The 18,861-nt window shown below is 56.8% G+C and overlaps 1 protein-coding gene across 11 annotated transcripts in view; it reads left to right on the top strand.

Annotated features, from left to right (window-relative positions):
• Nucleotides 1–18,861, top strand: part of RIPOR1 (RHO family interacting cell polarization regulator 1) — a 119,138-nt gene that overhangs the window by 51,248 nt on the left and 49,029 nt on the right. The window contains exon 1 of one of the 11 annotated variants that reach the window (XM_073307136.1): nt 16,091–16,226. The exons of the other annotated variants lie outside the window; for them this stretch is intronic. Coding sequence (XP_073163237.1) covers nt 16,208–16,226 — 19 coding nt within the window. The 5' untranslated portion in view covers nt 16,091–16,207. Of the gene's footprint in view, nt 1–16,090; nt 16,227–18,861 lie in introns of those variants that run through there. 11 annotated transcript variants of the gene reach the window in all.

Raw genomic sequence — 18,861 nt, 5'->3', positions numbered from 1 at the left:
ACCTACACAGCTCAGCACAGGCCAGGGCTGCGTCTCCTCAGAAAGCCCTACATCGCATTAAGCCTCAGGGGTAGTGTACACAACACTCTGCACACTGGTTTTACCAGCTCCAGCCAGCCGCAGAGCACGCCCCGCAGGTCTGTACACACGCACCTTGTCGGCCGTGTCTAGAGTACTTGTGCGTAGCTGTGAGACCAAAGTGATTCGATGGGCTAGCCAGGCCACCTGAGCTCCTGCTGCGGGCACCACTTTGCTGCCATCTGTTTCCAGTAAAGGTGTCACCAGGACCTGTGTGTGTCTGTACTCGTGCACGCGCACAAGCACGCTTCTTACTGATCTTTCAGAGGGGATTGCTGTGTGTGAAGGGAGCTCGGGAAGAATGGCAGCAGCCCCAGGTTTTCTCATCCCTAACACTTCGGCCTGCTCAGCGAGCGAAAGGGCTGGGCTCCTTCCAGCTAGCAGCATTGCAGTGCTGGGTTAAGGGCTGGCTGGACTCCTCGGTTCCAGCTCAGGGGGATCTGGGATACAGAGCTCCTAAGTGGCATAGGCAAATAAAGTAGCTATTCCCTGGGTTCCTGTGAGGAGAAGACTCTACAAACCCCTCCCACCCTGAGCTCTGAGAGTTCAAACCCAGATCTCCTCCCCAGGCCTCTCCTTGGACTTGGCAGTTCAGCACAGACGATGGCACTCTGAGACCAGACTCTGGGGGTGCTGGCCGTGTTTTAGCCCAGTACGGTGGGGGAGGACGACGGGACATATGGAGACTACAGAACCCAGCATGCAATGCTTCCTGTTGAGGCTGGTCACATTGAGGTGGAGTAGTGCATGCTGGGATCTGTAGTCTCCATGGGCTGTACCCCATATTAACATCGAGGGCTGACATGGTTACCCTCTAGAACCCCCTGGGCCTGGCTGCCTGCTGCTGTACAGACCCAAATGACTGGGTCTGGGTAGGGCAGTTGTGTGATTGACCCCTCTGAGTGTGGGTGGGTGTGGTCGAGGTCACAGTTGCGGAGGTAGCCCGTGTGGGGTGAGGTCCCAGGGGCTGGATCTCTGGGGCGAGGACGCAGCTGCATTGCTGTCTCTGTCCCACTCAGGCGCTCCTTGTGCCCATGAGTCTCTCCCCGGGCAGGGGCCGGCTGCATGAGGCCGCATTAAATCTCTCCGGACCCGTGCTGTGTTAGCAATGGCAGGCCGAGGGGCACGGGAGCTGGTGGGCGTTGTGCACTCTGCTGGTGCCCCTCAGTCCTGACCCTCAGCCCCCCTTGTTATCCAAGCCCCACACCCCCAGCTCGGCAGGTGCCCCTCGATTCCGATCCACAGCCCCCTCCTCTCCTGGCCTGGGCTCTGCTGGTGCCCCTCGCTCCTGCCTTGTCCCGACTGTGGTGGATTTTGTGGCTCTGCCACTCCCACGGGAGCTGTTTCTCCTTGAGCCCGGTCTCTGGAGGTGACTGGTCTCTTGTGTTGATTGTTCCTGAGGCACCTGCAGGCTGGGGCCAGCGTCCTGAGTGGCTGATCTCTGCTCCCTGGGTGCCAGGAGGGCAGCTCCCCACCCCCCCTTGCGTGTCTCTGCAGCAGATCACTCTGGCAAGGCACAGCTGGCTGGGCTCACTCTGGGGCGAGGTGAGGACGTGGGTGTGACTCCCCTGCCAGCACCCCTGATGCCCAGCTGCAGGTCCTGCCTCTCTCCTGCCCCTGGGCAGTGAGCGCGGGCAGGCCCCAGTCTGAGCACAGGTGCTGTGCCCCTTGCAGCAGGCCAAGGGCCAGCTGATTTCCCCAATGGCAGTGGAGTGTTCCAGCCTTGGGGAGAGCCGGCAGCCGAGACCCACAGGCTGACAGGGAGCTGGCAGGGCCGTGGGGAGGGTGGGCCTCTGCAAGGCACAGTAGTGGGGCCTTTCAACAGGTGGGAGAGGGGTACATCCTGGGTGGTTGTGCCGTAGTGAGTGGCAGGCAGGCCCGGACGTGTAGCCGAAGGCAGGTGGGTGCTGGTGGCAGAGCCTCGGGCTGGCCCCCTTGGTGTGGGGCTTTCCAGCATGGCTGCATGGGCTCCCCTCAGCTGCTTGGTTAGTCCCTGGGCCAGGTGAATGGATCCAGGCGAGCGAGGGGAACTCTGGGGACTGTCCCTGAAAGGCTGGGCCTGAGGTGAGAGGAGAGGTGGCAGAGAGCCCCCCCTCCAGCCCCATCTTCTGGGCTGCACTTAGTTTAACCCCTTCATTGCTGTGGGGTGGCCACTAGCTGCCTGCTCCAGCCCTGTTGGAGCCAGCCCATCAGAGCAGCCCATGGTACCTGCCCTCTGAGTTGGGGCCTTTTGTTGGCGGGTGGCTCTGGTAGCTGCGGGGGCTGCCAGCAGCAGGGGACACTTCCAGGCGGAGAACTCTGTATCTGAACAGCTACCCAGGGGGGCACCTGAGCCCAGCCTCCTGCTGCTGGCTTTGGGCTCCATCTTTGGGGGGGCCCCCAGGCAGCTCTGACTGAGGGAGGGCCAGGCCTGCCAGCCCGAGGCTGGGATAAAGCCTGGATCCCTCTAGCAAAGTCTGGGGAGAGCCCTGTAGGAACCCCAGCTGCTGTTTGCCTCGCACCTGGCTGCTGCCCTGGCCAGCGGCTCCAATCCTTCCTACCAGCCCGACCCTTGCCCTTCCCCCTTCCCCCACCGGCCCCGCCCCACCCATGCGTTCTGTTTTGTTTTGGCTTATCTCCTTCTGCAGCAGCAGGGCTGGGGCTGGGACATTGGGTGGGGGCAAGGCTCATCAGCCCTGGTCTCTATCCCGGTTCGTCCTGCCTTGGCAGCGGATGGGGGTCACTTGGCAGGATTGTTGGGGTGTAGCTCCCTTTGTTGTTTTCTGGCCATTGTGGGGCCTCGGGCACTGGTGACCCTCACTCCCCATTCTCTGCCTGGCACAGGGCAGTCCTCTCCTGAGGGCTGTAACGCTTGGTCTCAGTCCAGTTGTTGGGGTTACTGTGTGGGTGCTGGGGGCCTTTGCTATATAGGGGGTCAGGCAGGATGCTCTGGTGCTCCCTTCTGGCTTAGAACTCTAGGGCATGGGGCTTGGACTGCGGGGCTGTGAACTGCAGTGTAGCCGCTCAGGCTGGAGCCTGGGCTCTGGGACCCTGAACCTCCCGGGCGACTGCCCCGTGCCCAGATACAACTGAAGAATACTCCCACTGGGAAAGTACCAACTAGCCTGGTGCAGAGATCAGAACCTCCTGCACTGGGTGTGGGCTGCTGGTCACCAAGGGGTTAAAAGGAGCCTGCAGGAGAAGGGAGAAGTGCAAGGCAGAGGCCCTGGATGGGTCCCAGGGTACCTGGCCTAGGGCAGGAAGGGGACCCTCAGCCCACAGGTCCCTGGCTTTTCCAGGGCTCCTGACATCCGGGGGCCTCTTCTCAGCCCTCTGGAAGCTGGGCAGCAGGGAGTGGGGAGGATCCACCCCCTCGCCTCTGGTGCCCTCTTCATCTGCTTTAGCCTGGTGTTCTCGTCAAGATTTAAGGAGAACAGACAAGCTGGCCCAAAACAGAACTGCTGCCTCTGTCTGGGCACGTGCTGTGAGTTGGCTCCGCATGGCTGGGCTGCGGGGAGAATTGACCTCTTTCCCTGCCTATCCTGTGCTGGGGGGAGGGGGGAGCGAGGCAGGGATTTGTGTGCGTCAGGCCTGTGTAAAGGTCACTGGCTGCATGCATCTCAGCCAGTCCAGCAACACTCTGTCCTGCACCTTCCCTGTCAGGGCCAGCGCCCAAGGGGACATGCCAGCGCTGTGGTCTTGGGAAGCAAGAGTCTGCTGTGCCACAGTCCCCGTGGCTTGGGGTGCTCTAGAGCACTCCTTTAGGCCAGGCTTCCCATTGCACATTGATCCCCAGGCTGGTCAGCGTGCAGAGCCGAGCGCTCAGAAGTTAGGAAATGCCAGTATTAAGGTTGCCTGGGCAACCTTAACTCTGCCCCTTGTGCACATGCATTGTGATCCAGTCATGAACTCCATGGTTCTGTGCAGCTTATGCTGTAGTACCCCTGCATCACTCAGTCACCAGATGGACGCTGAGAGGGCCGTGTGTGTGTGTGTGTGTGCGGGGGAGTTAAAAAGAGCACAGAGTTCTCGCGGGGCTAGACCACTGGACTGGAACCCAGGAGAACTGGGTTCTGTTCCTGCCTGGCCTGCAGACTTCCCGCTGGGCAGGACTGTTGTATAATAGTGGTGGCTTGGCTGTGTCTGGGAGATGTCATGTTCCCACTTCTCCAGTCACCCCAGAGTCTTCCAAGGGAGACAACACCTCAATTGCCTCTGTATAAATCCATGGTACACCCACATCTTGAATACTGCCTACAGACCTAGTCACCCCATCTCAAAAAAGGTATATTGGAATTCAAAAAGGTACAGAGAGGGTAGAGAATAGCTTCCATATGAGGAGAGATTAATAAGACTGGGACTTTTCAGCTTAGAAAAGAGACAACTAAAGGGGGATATGATAGAGGTCCATGAAGTGACTGGTGTGGAGAAAGTAAATAAGGAAGTGTTATTTACTCCTCATAACACAAGAACTAGGGGTCACCCAATGAAATTTACAAGCAGCAGATTTAAAACAAACAAAATAAAGTATTTTTTCACAGTCAACCTGTTGAACTCTTTGCCAGAGAATGTTGTGAAGGCCAAAACTATAACAGGGTTCAAAAAAGAACTAGATAAGTTCATGGAGGACCAGTCCATCAATGGCTATTAGCCAGGATGGGCAGGGATGGTGTCCCTAGCCTCTGTTTGCCAGAAGCTGGGAGTGGGAGATGGGATGGATCACTTGATGATTCCCTGTTCTGTTCATTCCCTCTGGGGCACCTGGCATTTACCACTGTCAGAAGACTGGACACTGGGCTACATGGCCCTTTGGTCTGACCCAGTATGGCAATTGTAAACAGGAAACAAGCAATAACCCTGTTGTTTTTGCCCTCCAGCTCTTTCGCAGCTATTCTCTGTTGGAAAGAAGTAAAAGGGGCCGATGCCCTGTATTTCCCCCCCACCTCAGGTTACCTTTAACTCCCAGCCATGCTGGTCCTCCCATACATGGCCCAAATGACCCAGGTATTTCCAGACCAATAAATAAACTTGCTACCACAGTCGTGCACTAGTGGAGGCTCTTGCTATCCAGTGAGGCTACGGGGAGAGACCCAGAGGAAGCCGAAGGTGCTCTGTGCACCCCTGCTCCCTCTGTGCTAGACGTTAAACTTCCATGTGTGCTGACTCTTGGAGCACGGCCTGGGCTCTCCGGAGAGGCATTGCTCACCAGCCTGCAGAGATGTGCTCCTGTGATGATTCCCTTAGAGAGAACATGGCCCCTGGGAATGTAGATGCCAAGCAGGGGCTGGTCAGTGACCTGACAGGCAGCAGCTGTAAAACTGATGAGAGGAAATGCTGTTTCACGCAATGTGAAATTGGCCTGTGGAACTCACTGCCACCTGATATTGCGGCCCAGAGCTTAGCAGGAGTCAGGAGGGATTAGATGTTGAGACTGGGAACAAGAATAGCCCGTTACAGTAAATATTTAGAACCCCCAATAGTTTGGGAAGGGCACTGCCCTCTCCCACCTCCAGGCCAGACCACCTCTAACTGCAATGGCTGAGCTAGAGGCTTCCCTGGGACTGTCTGCACCTTCCTTTTGAAGGAGCTGGTGCCGACCATGGTTGGTACAGGCTCCTGGGCTGGCTGGACCTATGGATTGCCAGCCTGGGCCAGAGCCCCTGTGAATATAAGCAGGGACTGGCAGAACAGTCCTTTAAAAACACCTCCCTTCCATCTGCCCTTGGCCTTACATGGGCGCCTCTCCCGGAGGCTGAGTGCCCTGGAAACCTCCTTAGTGATACTTAGCCAGGGCCCGTCTCTGCTGCTGTTAGAAAGGGGCTGAGAACTTCAGACGCTTCTTCCTCCAATTGCCCCCGCTTCCAGCTGGATGGGTGGTGTCCCTCATTTCTCCACTGGCTCTCCTCAGGCAGGGGACAGCTGGATCCCAAATGGCGCTGCTCTGGCAGGTCCAGGCTGAGCAGGCCTGCTACCGGGGGCGAGCGTTTGCATTGGGCAGGTAGGCACGAAGGGCTAGAGTGTCAGCTGTGGCAACCCCAGGTCCAGTGGCAGGCTGGGTGACGTTGGGCAAGTCACTTCCCTGCTATGTGCCTCAGTTTCCCTCCCTGTGAAGTGGTGGAAAGGTCAAGCTCAGCGCTGAGGATTGTTATCCTTGTTTGTAATTATGCAATCTAAGTGGAGGTGAATCCCTGGGAGTTTTGTCATACAGCCTCTCCCCCTGCTCTGGACAATGTTTTGGGAGACAGGATGAAAATGATGGCCCTCAGGTTGTGTGGATCCCGCCTGCTCAGTGTTGGCTCAGCCTAGGTGCAGGGAAACCCGTCACCGTTGTGACTGACCCCTGCAGGGGGCGCTGGAGGGGACTGGGCATCTGTGGTGGCCGTGCAGAAGCCCTGGCTGAGCGGCTGCCTGTGCCCTAGAGACCCGTGCCACGCTGGTGGAAGTGCTACTTGGGCTGCGTGTCCGTGTAGTCCCACCCCACATCCGTACTGTCTCTGTGACACTGTTGCAGACCCATTGCCCTCCGGTACCTATCCCACAGTTCCTGGCATGGCTGTATGAAGCAGTGGCTCTAGGGAGTCCTGGGGAATTGGGGGAGAAGGTGAAACTCCCCTCATTCCCTCGGTACCTCTCCTGTTCCTCACGTTTGCAGGGGTCACAGCCGCACTGTGTAGTTTGCTACGTGCCATCCCTGCAGCTTTTATCCCTAAGAGGCTCTTGCAGGGCTTCCCATCTGCTATTTGGATCCCCAATAAAGGGAGCAGGTCCCTGCCAGGCCCAGAGGAGATCTGGGATGCGCTATAGCAGGGTGAGTTCTTCCGAGGCCTATGGTAACTGGTGCTGCGTGCTGAAGGGCTGGTACAGGGAGCAGCTGCCTTCTCCCCGGCACAGATTCACACCATGCCGGGGAAGCTCAGCTTGGTACGGGAAGACATCAGCAATCTGATGTGAGTTCAGAGACCAGAAACCAGCCCCAGGGAGGGCTGGCGGGAGTGACAGGCCTGGGGAGCAGTGATTAAAAGAGCTAAATGAACATGGCTAATTGCATACTGCAGGGGGCCATGGAAGCAGCCTGCCAAGCATCTGCAGGGTCTGAACAGCCAGCAGGGAGTGGCATAGCCAGAGCACTGGGGTGGGATCCCTCTGACTCACTGGAAAAGCTCCTGACAGTGAGATCAGCCTGGACCATTCTCCCCAGGGCCAGGGAAATAGGGAAGCCCTGTCATGTAGCGAGGGCCTGGCTGAGGGGCTGGAAGGCTGGAGAGGACCCGGCTGGAAGGAACAGTTGGCGGGAAGCACTAGGTCAGAGGCTCCTGCTCACACGGGCTGATGGGACCTTTCCTTGGGAGCAGCTGCTGTAGATGCCCCGGAGATGTTGCAGGCAGGGAGTGGAGTGTGGGTCCATGATGCTGCTGGCCCTGCCCTGGGGAAGTCTGGGACCATGTCTAACTTCCTTGTTCCCTGAAGGTGGCACCATTGGCCAGCTGTCTCTGGGCTCAGTCTAACTCTGCAAGGATGCTAATTAGACTGTCTGCGCCATTGCTAGGCTGGTTTCAGAGTAACAGCCGTGTTAGTCTGTATTCGCAAAAAGAAAAGGAGTACTTAGAATCATAGAATCATAGAATATCAGGGTTGGAAGGGACCCCAGAAGGTCACCTAGTCCAACCCCCTGCTCGAAGCAGGACCAATTCCCAGTTAAATCATCCCAGCCAGGGCTTTGTCAAGCCTGACCTTAAAAACCTCTAAGGAAGGAGATTCTACCACCTCCCTAGGTAACGCATTCCAGTGTTTCACCACCCTCTTAGTGAAAAAGTTTTTCCTAATATCCAATCTAAACCTCCCCCACTGCAACTTGAGACCATTACTCCTCGTTCTGTCATCTGCTACCATTGAGAACAGTCTAGAGCCATCCTCTTTGGAACCCCCTTTCAGGTAGTTGAAAGCAGCTATCAAATCCCCCCTCATTCTTCTCTTCTGCAGGCTAAACAATCCCAGCTCCCTCAGCCTCTCCTCATAACTCATGTGTTCCAGTCCCCTAATCATTTTTGTTGCCCTTCGCTGGACTCTCTCCAATTTATCCACATCCTTCTTGAAGTGTGGGGCCCAAAACTGGACACAGTACTCCAGATGAGGCCTCACCAATGTCGAATAGAGGGGAGCGATCACGTCCCTCGATCTGCTCGCTATGCCCCTACTTACACATCCCAAAATGCCATTGGCCTTCTTGGCAACAAGGGCACACTGCTGACTCATATCCAGCTTCTCGTCCACAGTTACCCCCAGGTCCTTTTCCGCAGAACTGCTGCCTAGCCATACAGTCCCTAGTCTGTAGCGGTGCATTGGGTTCTTCCGTCCTAAGTGCAGGACCCTGCACTTATCCTTATTGAACCTCATCAGATTTCTTTTGGCCCAATCCTCCAATTTGTCTAGGTCCTTCTGTATCCTATCCCTCCCCTCCAGCGTATCTACCACTTCTCCCAGTTTAGTATCATCCGCAAATTTGCTGAGAGTGCAATCCACACCATCCTCCAGATCATTTATGAAGATATTGAACAAAACCGGCCCCAGGACCGACCCTTGGGGCACTCCACTTGATACCGGCTGCCAACTAGACATGGAGCCACCTTGTGGCACCTTAGAGACTAACCAATTTATTTGAGCATAAGCTTTCGTGAGCTACAGCTCACTTCATCGGATGCATACTGTGGAAAGTGTAAAAGATCTTTTATACACACAAAGCATGAAAAAATACCTCCCCCCACCCCACTCTCCTGCTGGCAATAGCTTATCTAAAGTGATCACTCTCCTTACAATGTGAATGATAATCAAGTTATTATCAAGGGGGGGGGTGTTAGAAAACCTGGATTTGGGCTGGAAATGGCCCAACTTGATTATCATTATCTAACTGCTGACTCCCCAGAGTCAGTGGCTGTGCCCAGGGCGGGGGGAGAGAGGGGTGCTCCTCTGAGTCTGCCTAGCTGGGCCTGGGCGTGTCCGGAGTCCTGCCAGGTTTGGGAGCTGCTGGCTGTGTGCAGAGCCATAGTGCAGCCACTGGGAGGCCGGGGCAGTGTGCCCCTCTCCTGAGCAGAGAGAGCAGTGAAGCCTGCCAGGTCCCAGGCATGACTGTGCCTTGTCGGTGGGATGCCAGGTTTCTGGTTCAGGGAGAGCACAGGGGTGTAGCCCCAGCTTCATCTTCTGGGAAGGGCTGGGAGACCTCATCTGGCTTGAAAGGCGTTGGTGCATGCCTGTGCCCAGCTGTGAAATGGGGTGGGGGCTGCGTGGGGAATGGCGCATGTGGCACTGACAGCCTGATCCTCCCGCACGGCTCTGCTGCTGGGCTCCTGCCCGCTACACTTAGCCTTTGGGCCCCTGCTGAGGAGGGGTGGGGGCCTGCTCTCCCCAAACTCAGGGGAGAGGTTCCCCTTGCGCATTGTGCCTCTTGGATGTTTCCCCGCCCTTGCTCTAAAAACAGCAGCAAACAGGAAAGGAGCCAGGAGGGAGGCGGCTTTTCCTTTTCTTCCTGGCTGGGATCCGGGCTCTTCCTCTTGGGCCTTTCCCCTCTGGAGCTGTGGGAGGCTGAGACACGGGGGGGATGTGCCCCATCACCGTGCTCCCTACATGGGTATGGGAGCAGAGGCAGCTGGCTCAACTGCACCCTTTGTTACGGTGGTGCAGCTGACATGGACTACAAGTCCCATAGTACAGTCCTCGTCCTTGAGCTGGAGCTCTTGCTGCAGTGCATGCTGGGACCTGTAGTCCCCGTGGCCCGCACCTCCCTGTTAAAGATGAGAACAGGAGGTTGGCTGTGCCCTGCTGCAGTGATGCAGCTTTCAGGATCCTGGTAGGCTGCTGATGGGCCCTTGCTGGGGTGCCACTGTTTAGGGACACCTCCCTTACCTTGGCATTGTTCAAAGGGAAACTCCCCCACCGCTTAGACCCTTCCTGCCCTCAGCCAGAGGCCTCTCTGGGGGCACCATTCAGGGAGTGAAGTAGGGTTGTCAGGTGTCTGGTTTTCAACCAGAATGCCCGGTTGAAAAGAGATCTTGGCAGCTCTGGTCAGCACCGCTGACTGGGCCATTAAAAGTCCGGTTGGCGGCACAGTGGGGCTAAGGAAGGCTGCCTGCCTGCCATGGCTCCGTACAGCTCCCAGAAGCAGTGGCATGTCCCCCCTCCAACTCCTATGTGTAGGGGCAGCCAGGGGGCTCCACACGCTGTCCCCGCCCCATGCAGAGCTGCCTGGCCACGCCTCCCCGTAGTAGCTGGAGGGGGGGACATGCCACTGCTTCTGGGAGATGCCGTAGGTAAGTGCTGCCTGGAGCCTGCACCCCTCATCCCCTCCTGTACCCCAACCCGGATCCCCCTCCCATCCTCTGAACCCCTCGATCCCAGCCTGGAGTCCCCTCCTGCATCCCAAACCCCTCATCCCCAGCCCCACCTCAGAGCCTGCACCCCCAGCCGGAGCCCTCACACCCACCCCAACCCCATGCCCCAGCCTGGCGAAAATGAGCGAGTGAGGGAGGGTGAGTGACAGAGGGAGGGGGGATGGAGTGAGCGGGGGTGGAGCCTCTGAGAAGGGGCGGGGCCTCAGAGGAGGAGTAGGGGGCTGGGAAAAGTTGTTCAGTTTTGTGCGAGTAGAAAGTTAGCAACCCTAGAGTGGGGCTGTTACTGAGGTCCTAGTGGGGGCCAACTATAGTCACTCAATTAGGGTGAACTGCAAAGAATGGGGCAGCCAAACCCCCAAAAGCTGCTGGATATTCCAATACTTAGGTTCACTAGGCCAGCATAAAACAGCTTCTTTATTACCTTTCTGGTTACTCAGAAATCCAAACAACACAGGTCCCTTAAAGGGATCCCAGCTTCAGGACTCCATCCAGGTACCCACGTCAGATATGACAACAATTTTTGTAAATCTTATTTCATCATATAAAAGAACAGGTTCTACCAATCCTGAAGGATCAGACACATTGCCTCCCAGGTTAACGAACATTTCAGATCTTACCCAAATACAATTATAGCAATTCTTATTAACTAAACTAAAATGTATTAAAAAACGAGAAAGAGTAGGGTTAAAAGCCCAATATACATACAGACCTGAGTTCAATTCATTGAGGTTCAGATTCACAGCAGAGATGGTGAGCTTTGTAGTTGCAAAAAGTTCCTTTAGAATTCAGTTCATAGATCATAGTCCAATGTCCAAATCTCATATTCAGGGCGTACCAGCATAACTGGGACCTCAGTCTTGCGACTCAAACTTCCCCTGATGAAGTCTAAGGAGATCTGAGATGACAGAATCAGGACCCAAGGATCTTTTATACAATTCCATATCTTTTGACAAGTTGGAATTCTTCAGGGAACAAAAGGTAATTAGGCTGACTTTGAAGGAGGTCCATCATTGGTACTTAGCTATAGGAATTAACATAAGGCCATTTGCTTGTTCCTCCACTATTCACAGTACATTTCAGAGAGAGATGAATACCGAGATAGCCCGTGTTTACAATTTGTTTACATGATAGGATGTTCTTTTGACCTCTGAATGATCAGAATACAGCATAGACAGGGTCTGTTGATTACATTGTCCACCCTACTTATACATATGTAAATACACAAAAACATTATCTCCGCACATGTCTTCTGTGGGATGTTTTTGCAGGATGTTTAACCTTTTCTAGACATGCGTCACAGGGGCCTTGCCCAGCAATGGCATTAGCCACTGGCAGGGAGTGGTCTAGCAATGCACGCTAATGGCTAATGGACCTTTGGTCCTCCCCTGCCCTCAGTGAGACAGGAGGGGCTGCACAGCCTGGGGCAGAAAGCTCAGTGTTCTCCTGCCCACCCCTCTCCGCACCCCCAGAAAGCCCCACATTCCAGGGCCATTTGGAAAGTTCCCGGAAAGTTCCCGGCCATTTGGAAAGTAGTGAGCAGCAGCTGAGCTGTGAGTACCCAGTGTGAGAGGATGGCTATCCCCAGGCATGCAGCCTCAGTCACCTTGCCAGGCACAGAAGGGCTGTCCTTCAGGGAGACCCTGCCAGGGTCTCGGCCAGTCGGTATCTGCAAGAGACCAGCCCAGGGGAGTACTTGGAGAACAGCAGCAGCACCGAAGGGGTGGGAGGGAAGGGCCATCTGGGGAGCAGCAAGCCTGCTGGCTTGGTGTAACGGTGGATGGGGATGTGCTGCTCTGAAGGGTGTGAAACACCGAGGGGAGAGGAACAGAGTCAGGCGGTGCCAGGGGTGAAATGGAAGCTGAGTAGCAGGGAGAGTTAGGAGAGCATGGGGGAGCCCCCTGGGTGCAAGCCCTCTTGCTTGTGACATTGAGGCTGTTGGATGAAGCTCTTGGCTACGTTGCAGGGCACAGCTCTGCGCTCTCTGACTGGCGGGTAGACCAGGGACTGCCCTCAGTCAATAGGGAATGAGTGTCAGGATGCCTGGATTCTGTCCAAGCCTTTGCCACTGATTTTCTGTGTCACTTTGGGCAAGTCACTTAACTCCTGTCACCATTACTTGGTATTAGGGGTGGTGCCTACACTTCCCACCTGAGAGCAGCGCTGCATTGAGCCAGGCATTTCCCGGACGCACTGAGAGTCACTGCCCATCTCAATGGACAAGCCAGACACACGGAGGAGGGCAACCAGCACAGAGAGGGGCAGGGACTCTTCCATGGTCACCCCACCGGTCAGCAGCAGAGCTGGGAATACAACGCAGGACTCCTGAGTCCTAGAGCAGTGCCCTGCTCACTAGCCCACACTGTCTGTCTGTGCCTCTGTCATAGGCACCAACTCCATGGGTGCTCTGGGGCTGGAGCACCCACAGGGAAAAATTAGTGGGTGCTCTGCACCCACCAGCAGCCAAGCTCCCCGCCCTGTCCCACTTCACCTCTTCCCCCGCCTCCTCCCCTGAGCGCGCTGCGTCCCTGCTCCTCTGCCTACCTCCCAGCGCTTGCTGCCGCCAAACAGCTGAAGCAAGCTCCGGGAGGGAGCGGGGAGGAGCGGGAACATGGCGTACTCAGGGGAGGAGGCAGGGCCGGGGCCGTGATTTGGGGAAGGAGTCAGAATAGGGGCAGGGAGGTGGCAGAGTTGGGGCAGGGGCTTTGGGGAAGGGGTTGGAATGGAGGCAGGGGCAGGGGTGGAGTTGGGGCAGGGCCGGGGGCAGAGGGGGGGTCGAGCACCCACGAGCACCAGTAGAAGTTGGTGCCTGTGGCCTCTGTTTACCTCTCTGGGATGCGGCTATCAAAACCCCAGCCTGTCTCCTGGGAGAGCGGGGAGGTCCGTGGATAGGCGTGGAGGCTTTGGGACCCTGTGCAGTGTTACTTGAGAGCCTGCTCCACAGATTGCTTGAGTCAGGCTGTCTGGATAGTGGGGCTTCCAGGGAGCCCCCCGACACCTGTGTCAAGCCACTCTCTCCCCCTCCTCCATCCCACTGCAGGGCCAGGACACTAGCCACTCTCCCTGAGCCCTACATAATGTGTGATGGGCTCAGTCACTGCCCCTCCCCTCATCTCCCTCCCCTCCTGCCATCAGGAGCATCCCGAAAGGCCCAGTTCACTTCCACACCCCGCTCAGCTCCTCGAGGAAAGGGTCCCATTGAGGTTGCAGAAAGTCCAGTGGTTGCAGCCCAGGAATGTTCCCTGGCACTGAAGAGGATGTTCATGAAATGCAGACAAGGAAGCAGCTTGCCGACTCCCTTTGCAGACTTGCTGGGGGCGTGGAGATGTGGAGTGCCATTCTTTTGCCAGTGTCCAGCCTGGGATTTAAAGTGACCTGTAAAGGGGGGAGCTGGACTGTGCTCTTCCCTTGTTTCTAGGTAGTCCAGAGCTTGATGGCCTGTGTGAGAAGAAAGCGTGTTCTGCATGCATTGCCCCAAAGATGGTCTGTTGACTGGAGAGTTAGTGATCCTGAGAGATCAGATAGGAAGTTGAGTGAGCATTTGACCGCATTGCTAACACTGTAGTTTTTCTGTTAACTCCTGTCTACCTCTTGGGCCTTAGGAGCAGGTGGAAGAAGGAACCTGTATAAAGATCCAGTCCCCTGCCCCTTTCGGTCAGCGCATGAGAGCTCCCAGGCTGCACCCTGCCAGGCCGCCTTAAGCACTCCTGCAGCCACACCAGGGATGCTCATCCAGTCTCGGGAGCCATGCACTGATGTTGGGTTAAAGGGGCGGGGGGCACTGGATCTGTAACAAAGACCTCCTTTCTCCCATGTGTATGGCGGCTGCGTGGATAGATACCAGGGCACTGCATGGGGTGTCATGCAGGCTGCTTCATTAGCGGGTGAGGCGCTCGGTGCCATCGTGACGAGCCCAGAGAAAGGCAAGACATAGACTGGAGACAGTGAAAAACCAGCAGGGACGGAGGGAAAACTCCATCGTAAAGAGCAGGAGCAGGGCAGCAGCCCAGGTTACCGTCTCTGGGTGCTTTGTGGACCAACACGGGAGGGGAGGCAATCTCTGACCTGGGTGTCCCCCAGCTAGGGTTAATTATCTTCTGCGCCCGCCTCATCTTCCCTGCGCCTGCAGAGCAGGATTCTCCAGGTTAACTCTGCAATGCTAGGTGCATTAACCCTTTGGGGAGTGGGTTACCCATTAACCCCTTCCTGCCCTGTCCCTGTAGGCCCCTCTGGCTGCAGAGCAGTGGGAGGCTGTTTCTCATGATTGTGGAAGGCTGGCAAATAAAGCATTCCCCTGCCCCCCAGCTCTGCGCTGCTCATGTCAAACCCACTCAGCGCTTACAAGGGCTCTGTCTTTTTGGAACAGGAGTGACAAAGCATCCAGGATCTCTCCTTTCCTTTGTCCTGGAGGCCTGTCCGGCCCCTCCTGGCTGGCTTCAGGACAGGCTGTGCTGAGGAGCCCTGCTCCCCTGCTCTGCCCCAGGGGCATCTGTAATCGTGCTGGCTGAGAAGCCTGTGTCTATGGGCCTCATCCCCCAAGGTGCCAGGTGCTGGCCCATGGAGCCCTGCCATGGGCGCTGCTGGAGTCGACACAGCTGCATGCTGTGGTCCGGACCTCCCCGCACAGGGCTGGCCTGGCAGGAGAGTCTTGCTCTGCCCCACGGAGGAGCTGTATCTCACTGCTGGGGTTGGTAGTGTTTCTAAGGTGACCCAGCCTGTGCAGCCCATTGTGTGCGGGACCCAGGCATCCAGCCTCAAGCTGCCACATATGCCATAGGATGGAGCACGGTCCCAGGAGGCTGTCGGAACTGGGCAGGGTGGTTCTGGCACAGGGGCTCGAAAGCAGGGCTTTCCCAGCTGCCGTTGCACACTGCCCAGTGGCACGTTCCGGCCCTGCTGACACACAAACACCTGTGGGGTGTTTGTGTCCGTTGATCAGTGCCGGATCCTGGGAGTCACAGGCCTGAGCTCTCTGGCACTGGCTCCCCGTCTGATCTTGGGCACGTCCCTTGCACCCGTGCCTTGCTTTCCAGGCCAATATAACCAGGCTAGTGCTCACTGCTTCCCTCCCCAGCCAGGCTGTGAGGCTCGGTGCTTTGAGATCCTTGGAGGGGAAGGCGTTCAACATAGATGGGCAGAGCCATGGTACCTTTCAGAGAGACTCCAGCCCTGGCTGCCGCAGCGGAAGGCTGATGCCCTGGCGGCAGGAATTCAGGGTTGCTGGGGAATGAATGGGGAAGTGGCCTTCTCCTGAGATAGCCCTGCACTGGGAGTTGGACTGGTTTCACTCTTGTTTCCCACTCATGCTTGGCGCCAAACGGCGGCGCCGTGCACAAGGGGAAGGGAAGCCACATAGCTCAGGGAGCCCGTGCCCAGGTGTGTGCGCTCTCCCCGGAGCCCAGCATCCTGCGGGGGGTGGGGGGACAGGTTGAAGGGTACACTCTGGAGGAGGCTGGAGCAAGCAGTGGAGGGCTGGGAGGCACCGTCAGTGCCTGTCTCAGCCCCCCGGCCATGGTGGCAGTGTAGTCGGTGCTGGCGGGGCGCTCCCTTCCCTTTGGAGGCGTGGGTTTGACTCACCGCTTTGGGAGCAGCAGGAACCATGCAGTGATGTCAGGCCTCGGGCACGGGAAGCGTGGGAGGAGACTGGGCCCGGCTCAGCCGGCTGGGGAGCGCAGGGAGCAGAGCCGGCTGCTGCAGGCAGCCCTAGATGGCTTAACCTCCTGTGAGAGAGGGGACCAGCAGCTGCTGCTCCCTGGCACCGCCACCCCAGAATGAACGGCAGATACAAAGGTACCGGGGCCCACTTAGAGCCACCTCCGCCCCGCGAACCTGCTGTGCCTGGCTTCCCCGCAGCGGGATGCCCACCTCGGTCCGGGTGGCTTCCTCCTCTCGCTTTTTCTAGTGACCCAGTCCAGGCACAGGAGCGAGCAAGGCAGGGGGGCGAGGGGGCGGGAGGGGAGAGCGTGCCCTCTGCTGCCTGACCTCCCCCTGCTCCTGTGCTGTAGGTCCAGAGGGTATGTGTGGGGCTTGAGGTTTCCCTAGAGATATGGGCAGGCCCAAGAAGGAAGATGGTCCTGTGGCTAGATTAAGAGAGCTGGGGTATGCTCCTCCTCTGTGGCCTTGGTGAGTCGCTGCCTGGCTCTGTGCTTCAGTTTCCCCTCTGTAATCCAGGCATAATCATACTTCACTTTGTGGGGGCAAGGAGGCCCCATTCGTTGTTTGCAAGGTGCATAGAGCCTCATGGGACGGGAAGGATGGCTGGGCTGGGGTGCTGAGTGTGTGCTGGACAGCCAGGTGCTGTTTGCAGAAGGGGGCTGTGCGTGAGGCTGGAGTGATCCTGCATGGTCCCTGCTGCAGCTGGGATGCTGTGATGTAGGAGTCTGGACAGGCCCCCCGTTACTGGGCCTGGGAGATGCACAAGCTTGCTGCCAGGGGGCCGGGCTTCTGCCAGCTGTGGGGCGTAGTGCCCGGTGGGCTGGGCTCCCTGCACCTCTGGGATGTAGCACCCAGATGGCTGACTCTGTGGCATAGCACCTGGCGGGCTGCACTCCCACCAGCTGTGGGGTGTAGTGCCCGGTGAGCTGGGCTCCCGGTGGTTCTGTGGTGTCGCGTGTTCCGGTAACTGTGGTGTCGTGGTCTCTCACGTGGTGAGTCGACACTGTGGCAGTCGCTCCTCCCCCTGCCATCATTTTGCCATGCAAACCACTTGTTACGGATAGCGAGAGTCCCAAAATAGACAGTGGGGGGCAGGCTGGGAGCTACAGTGGTGCTGTGAAGTCAGCTGGCACTGCTGCTGGCTGTGGGTAGGTCTCTCCCACTGCCCACTGACAGCCCTTTGTACTCTGTCCCTCCACTGTGCACCTCAGCAGGGCAGCACGCTGGGACCCCTGCACAGCCTGGAGAGGCTGCAGTGGGGGGCTTGGGGCCAGTGAGCAGGGCTGGGGAGTATTAGGGCCCCTAGCTGGGAGTATAGAGAGCAGAAGCAGTGCTGAGTCTCAGTTTCATGGCATAGACAGCAAGTGGCGGCCCTCCGCCAGGTACTGGCCAGGTAGGGCAGGCTGAGACGGGGGACTGGCGAGGGGTAGGAGGATGCTAAGGGCTCCACCAGAGAGGTGGCAATGCCCTCTCACACCGCACCCTGCCAGCGTAAGCTGTGGGGACAGAGAAGTTCTCTGAGCTCTCTCCGCTCAGCCCCTGGAAGGATGGTCTGGGCACAGCAAAGGACTGGGTCCCCACTGTGCCGTGGCTGCCAGGCCCAGGGAGAGGCAAGAATCATAGAATATCAGGGCTGGAAGGGACCTCAGGAGGTCATCTAGTCCAACCCCCTGCTCAAAGCAGGACCAATCCCCAACTAAATCATCCCAGTCAGGGCTTTGTCAAGCCTGACCTTAAAAACTTCAAAGGAAGAAGATTCCACCACGTCCCTAGGTAACGCATTCCAGTGCTTAACCACCCTCCTTGTGAAAAAGTTTTTCCTAATATCCAACCTAAACCTCCCCCACTGCAACTTGAGACCATTACTCCTTGTTCTGTCATCCGCTACCACTGAGAACAGTCTAGATCCATCCTCTTTGGAACCACCTTTCAGGTACTTGAAAGGAGCTATCAAGTCCCGCCTCATTCTTCTCTTCTGCAGACTAAACAATCCCAGTTCCCTAAGTCATGTGTTCCAATCCCCTCATCATTTTTGTTGCCCTCCGCTGGACTCTTTCCAATTTTTCCACCTCCTTCTTATAGTGTGAAGCCCAAAACTGGACACAGTACTCGAGAGGAGGCCTCACCAATGTTGAATAGAGGGGAACGATCACGTCCCTCGATCTGCTGACAATGCCCCTACATATACATCCCAAAATGCCATTGGCCTTCTTGGCAACAAGGGCACACTGTTGACTCATATCCAGCTTCTCGTTCACTGTAACCCCTCGGTCCTTTTCTGCAGAACTGCTGCCAAGCCATTTGGTCCCTAGTCTGTAGCGGTGCATGGGATTCTTCCGTCCTAATTGCAGAACTCTGCATTTGTCCTTGTTGAACCTCATCAGATTTCTTTTGGCCCAATCCTCCAATTTGTCTAGGGCCCTCTGTATCCTATCCCTATCCTCCAGCGTATCTACTTCTCCTCCTAGTTTAGTGTCATCTGCAAACTTGCTGAGGGTGCAATCCACGCCATCCTCCAGGTCACTGATGAAGATATTGAACAAAACCAGCCCCAGGACCGACCCTTGGGGCACTCCACTTGATACCGGCTGCCAAGTAGACATGGAGCCACTGATCACTACCCGTTGAGCCCGACAATCTAGCCAATTTTCTATCCACCTTATAGTCCATTCATCCAGCCCATACTTCTTTAACTTGCTGGCAAGAATATTGTGGGAGACCGTGTCGAAAGCTTTTCTAAAGTCAAGGAACAACGTGTCCACCGCTTTCC

The sequence above is a fragment of the Lepidochelys kempii genome, chromosome 12 (genome assembly GCF_965140265.1).
Source record: "Lepidochelys kempii isolate rLepKem1 chromosome 12, rLepKem1.hap2, whole genome shotgun sequence".
In the NCBI taxonomy this organism is placed as follows: Eukaryota; Metazoa; Chordata; order Testudines; family Cheloniidae; genus Lepidochelys; species Lepidochelys kempii.
The sequence above is the reverse complement of the archived record's forward strand: the minus strand, read 5'-3'. Positions and strand labels throughout refer to the sequence as shown.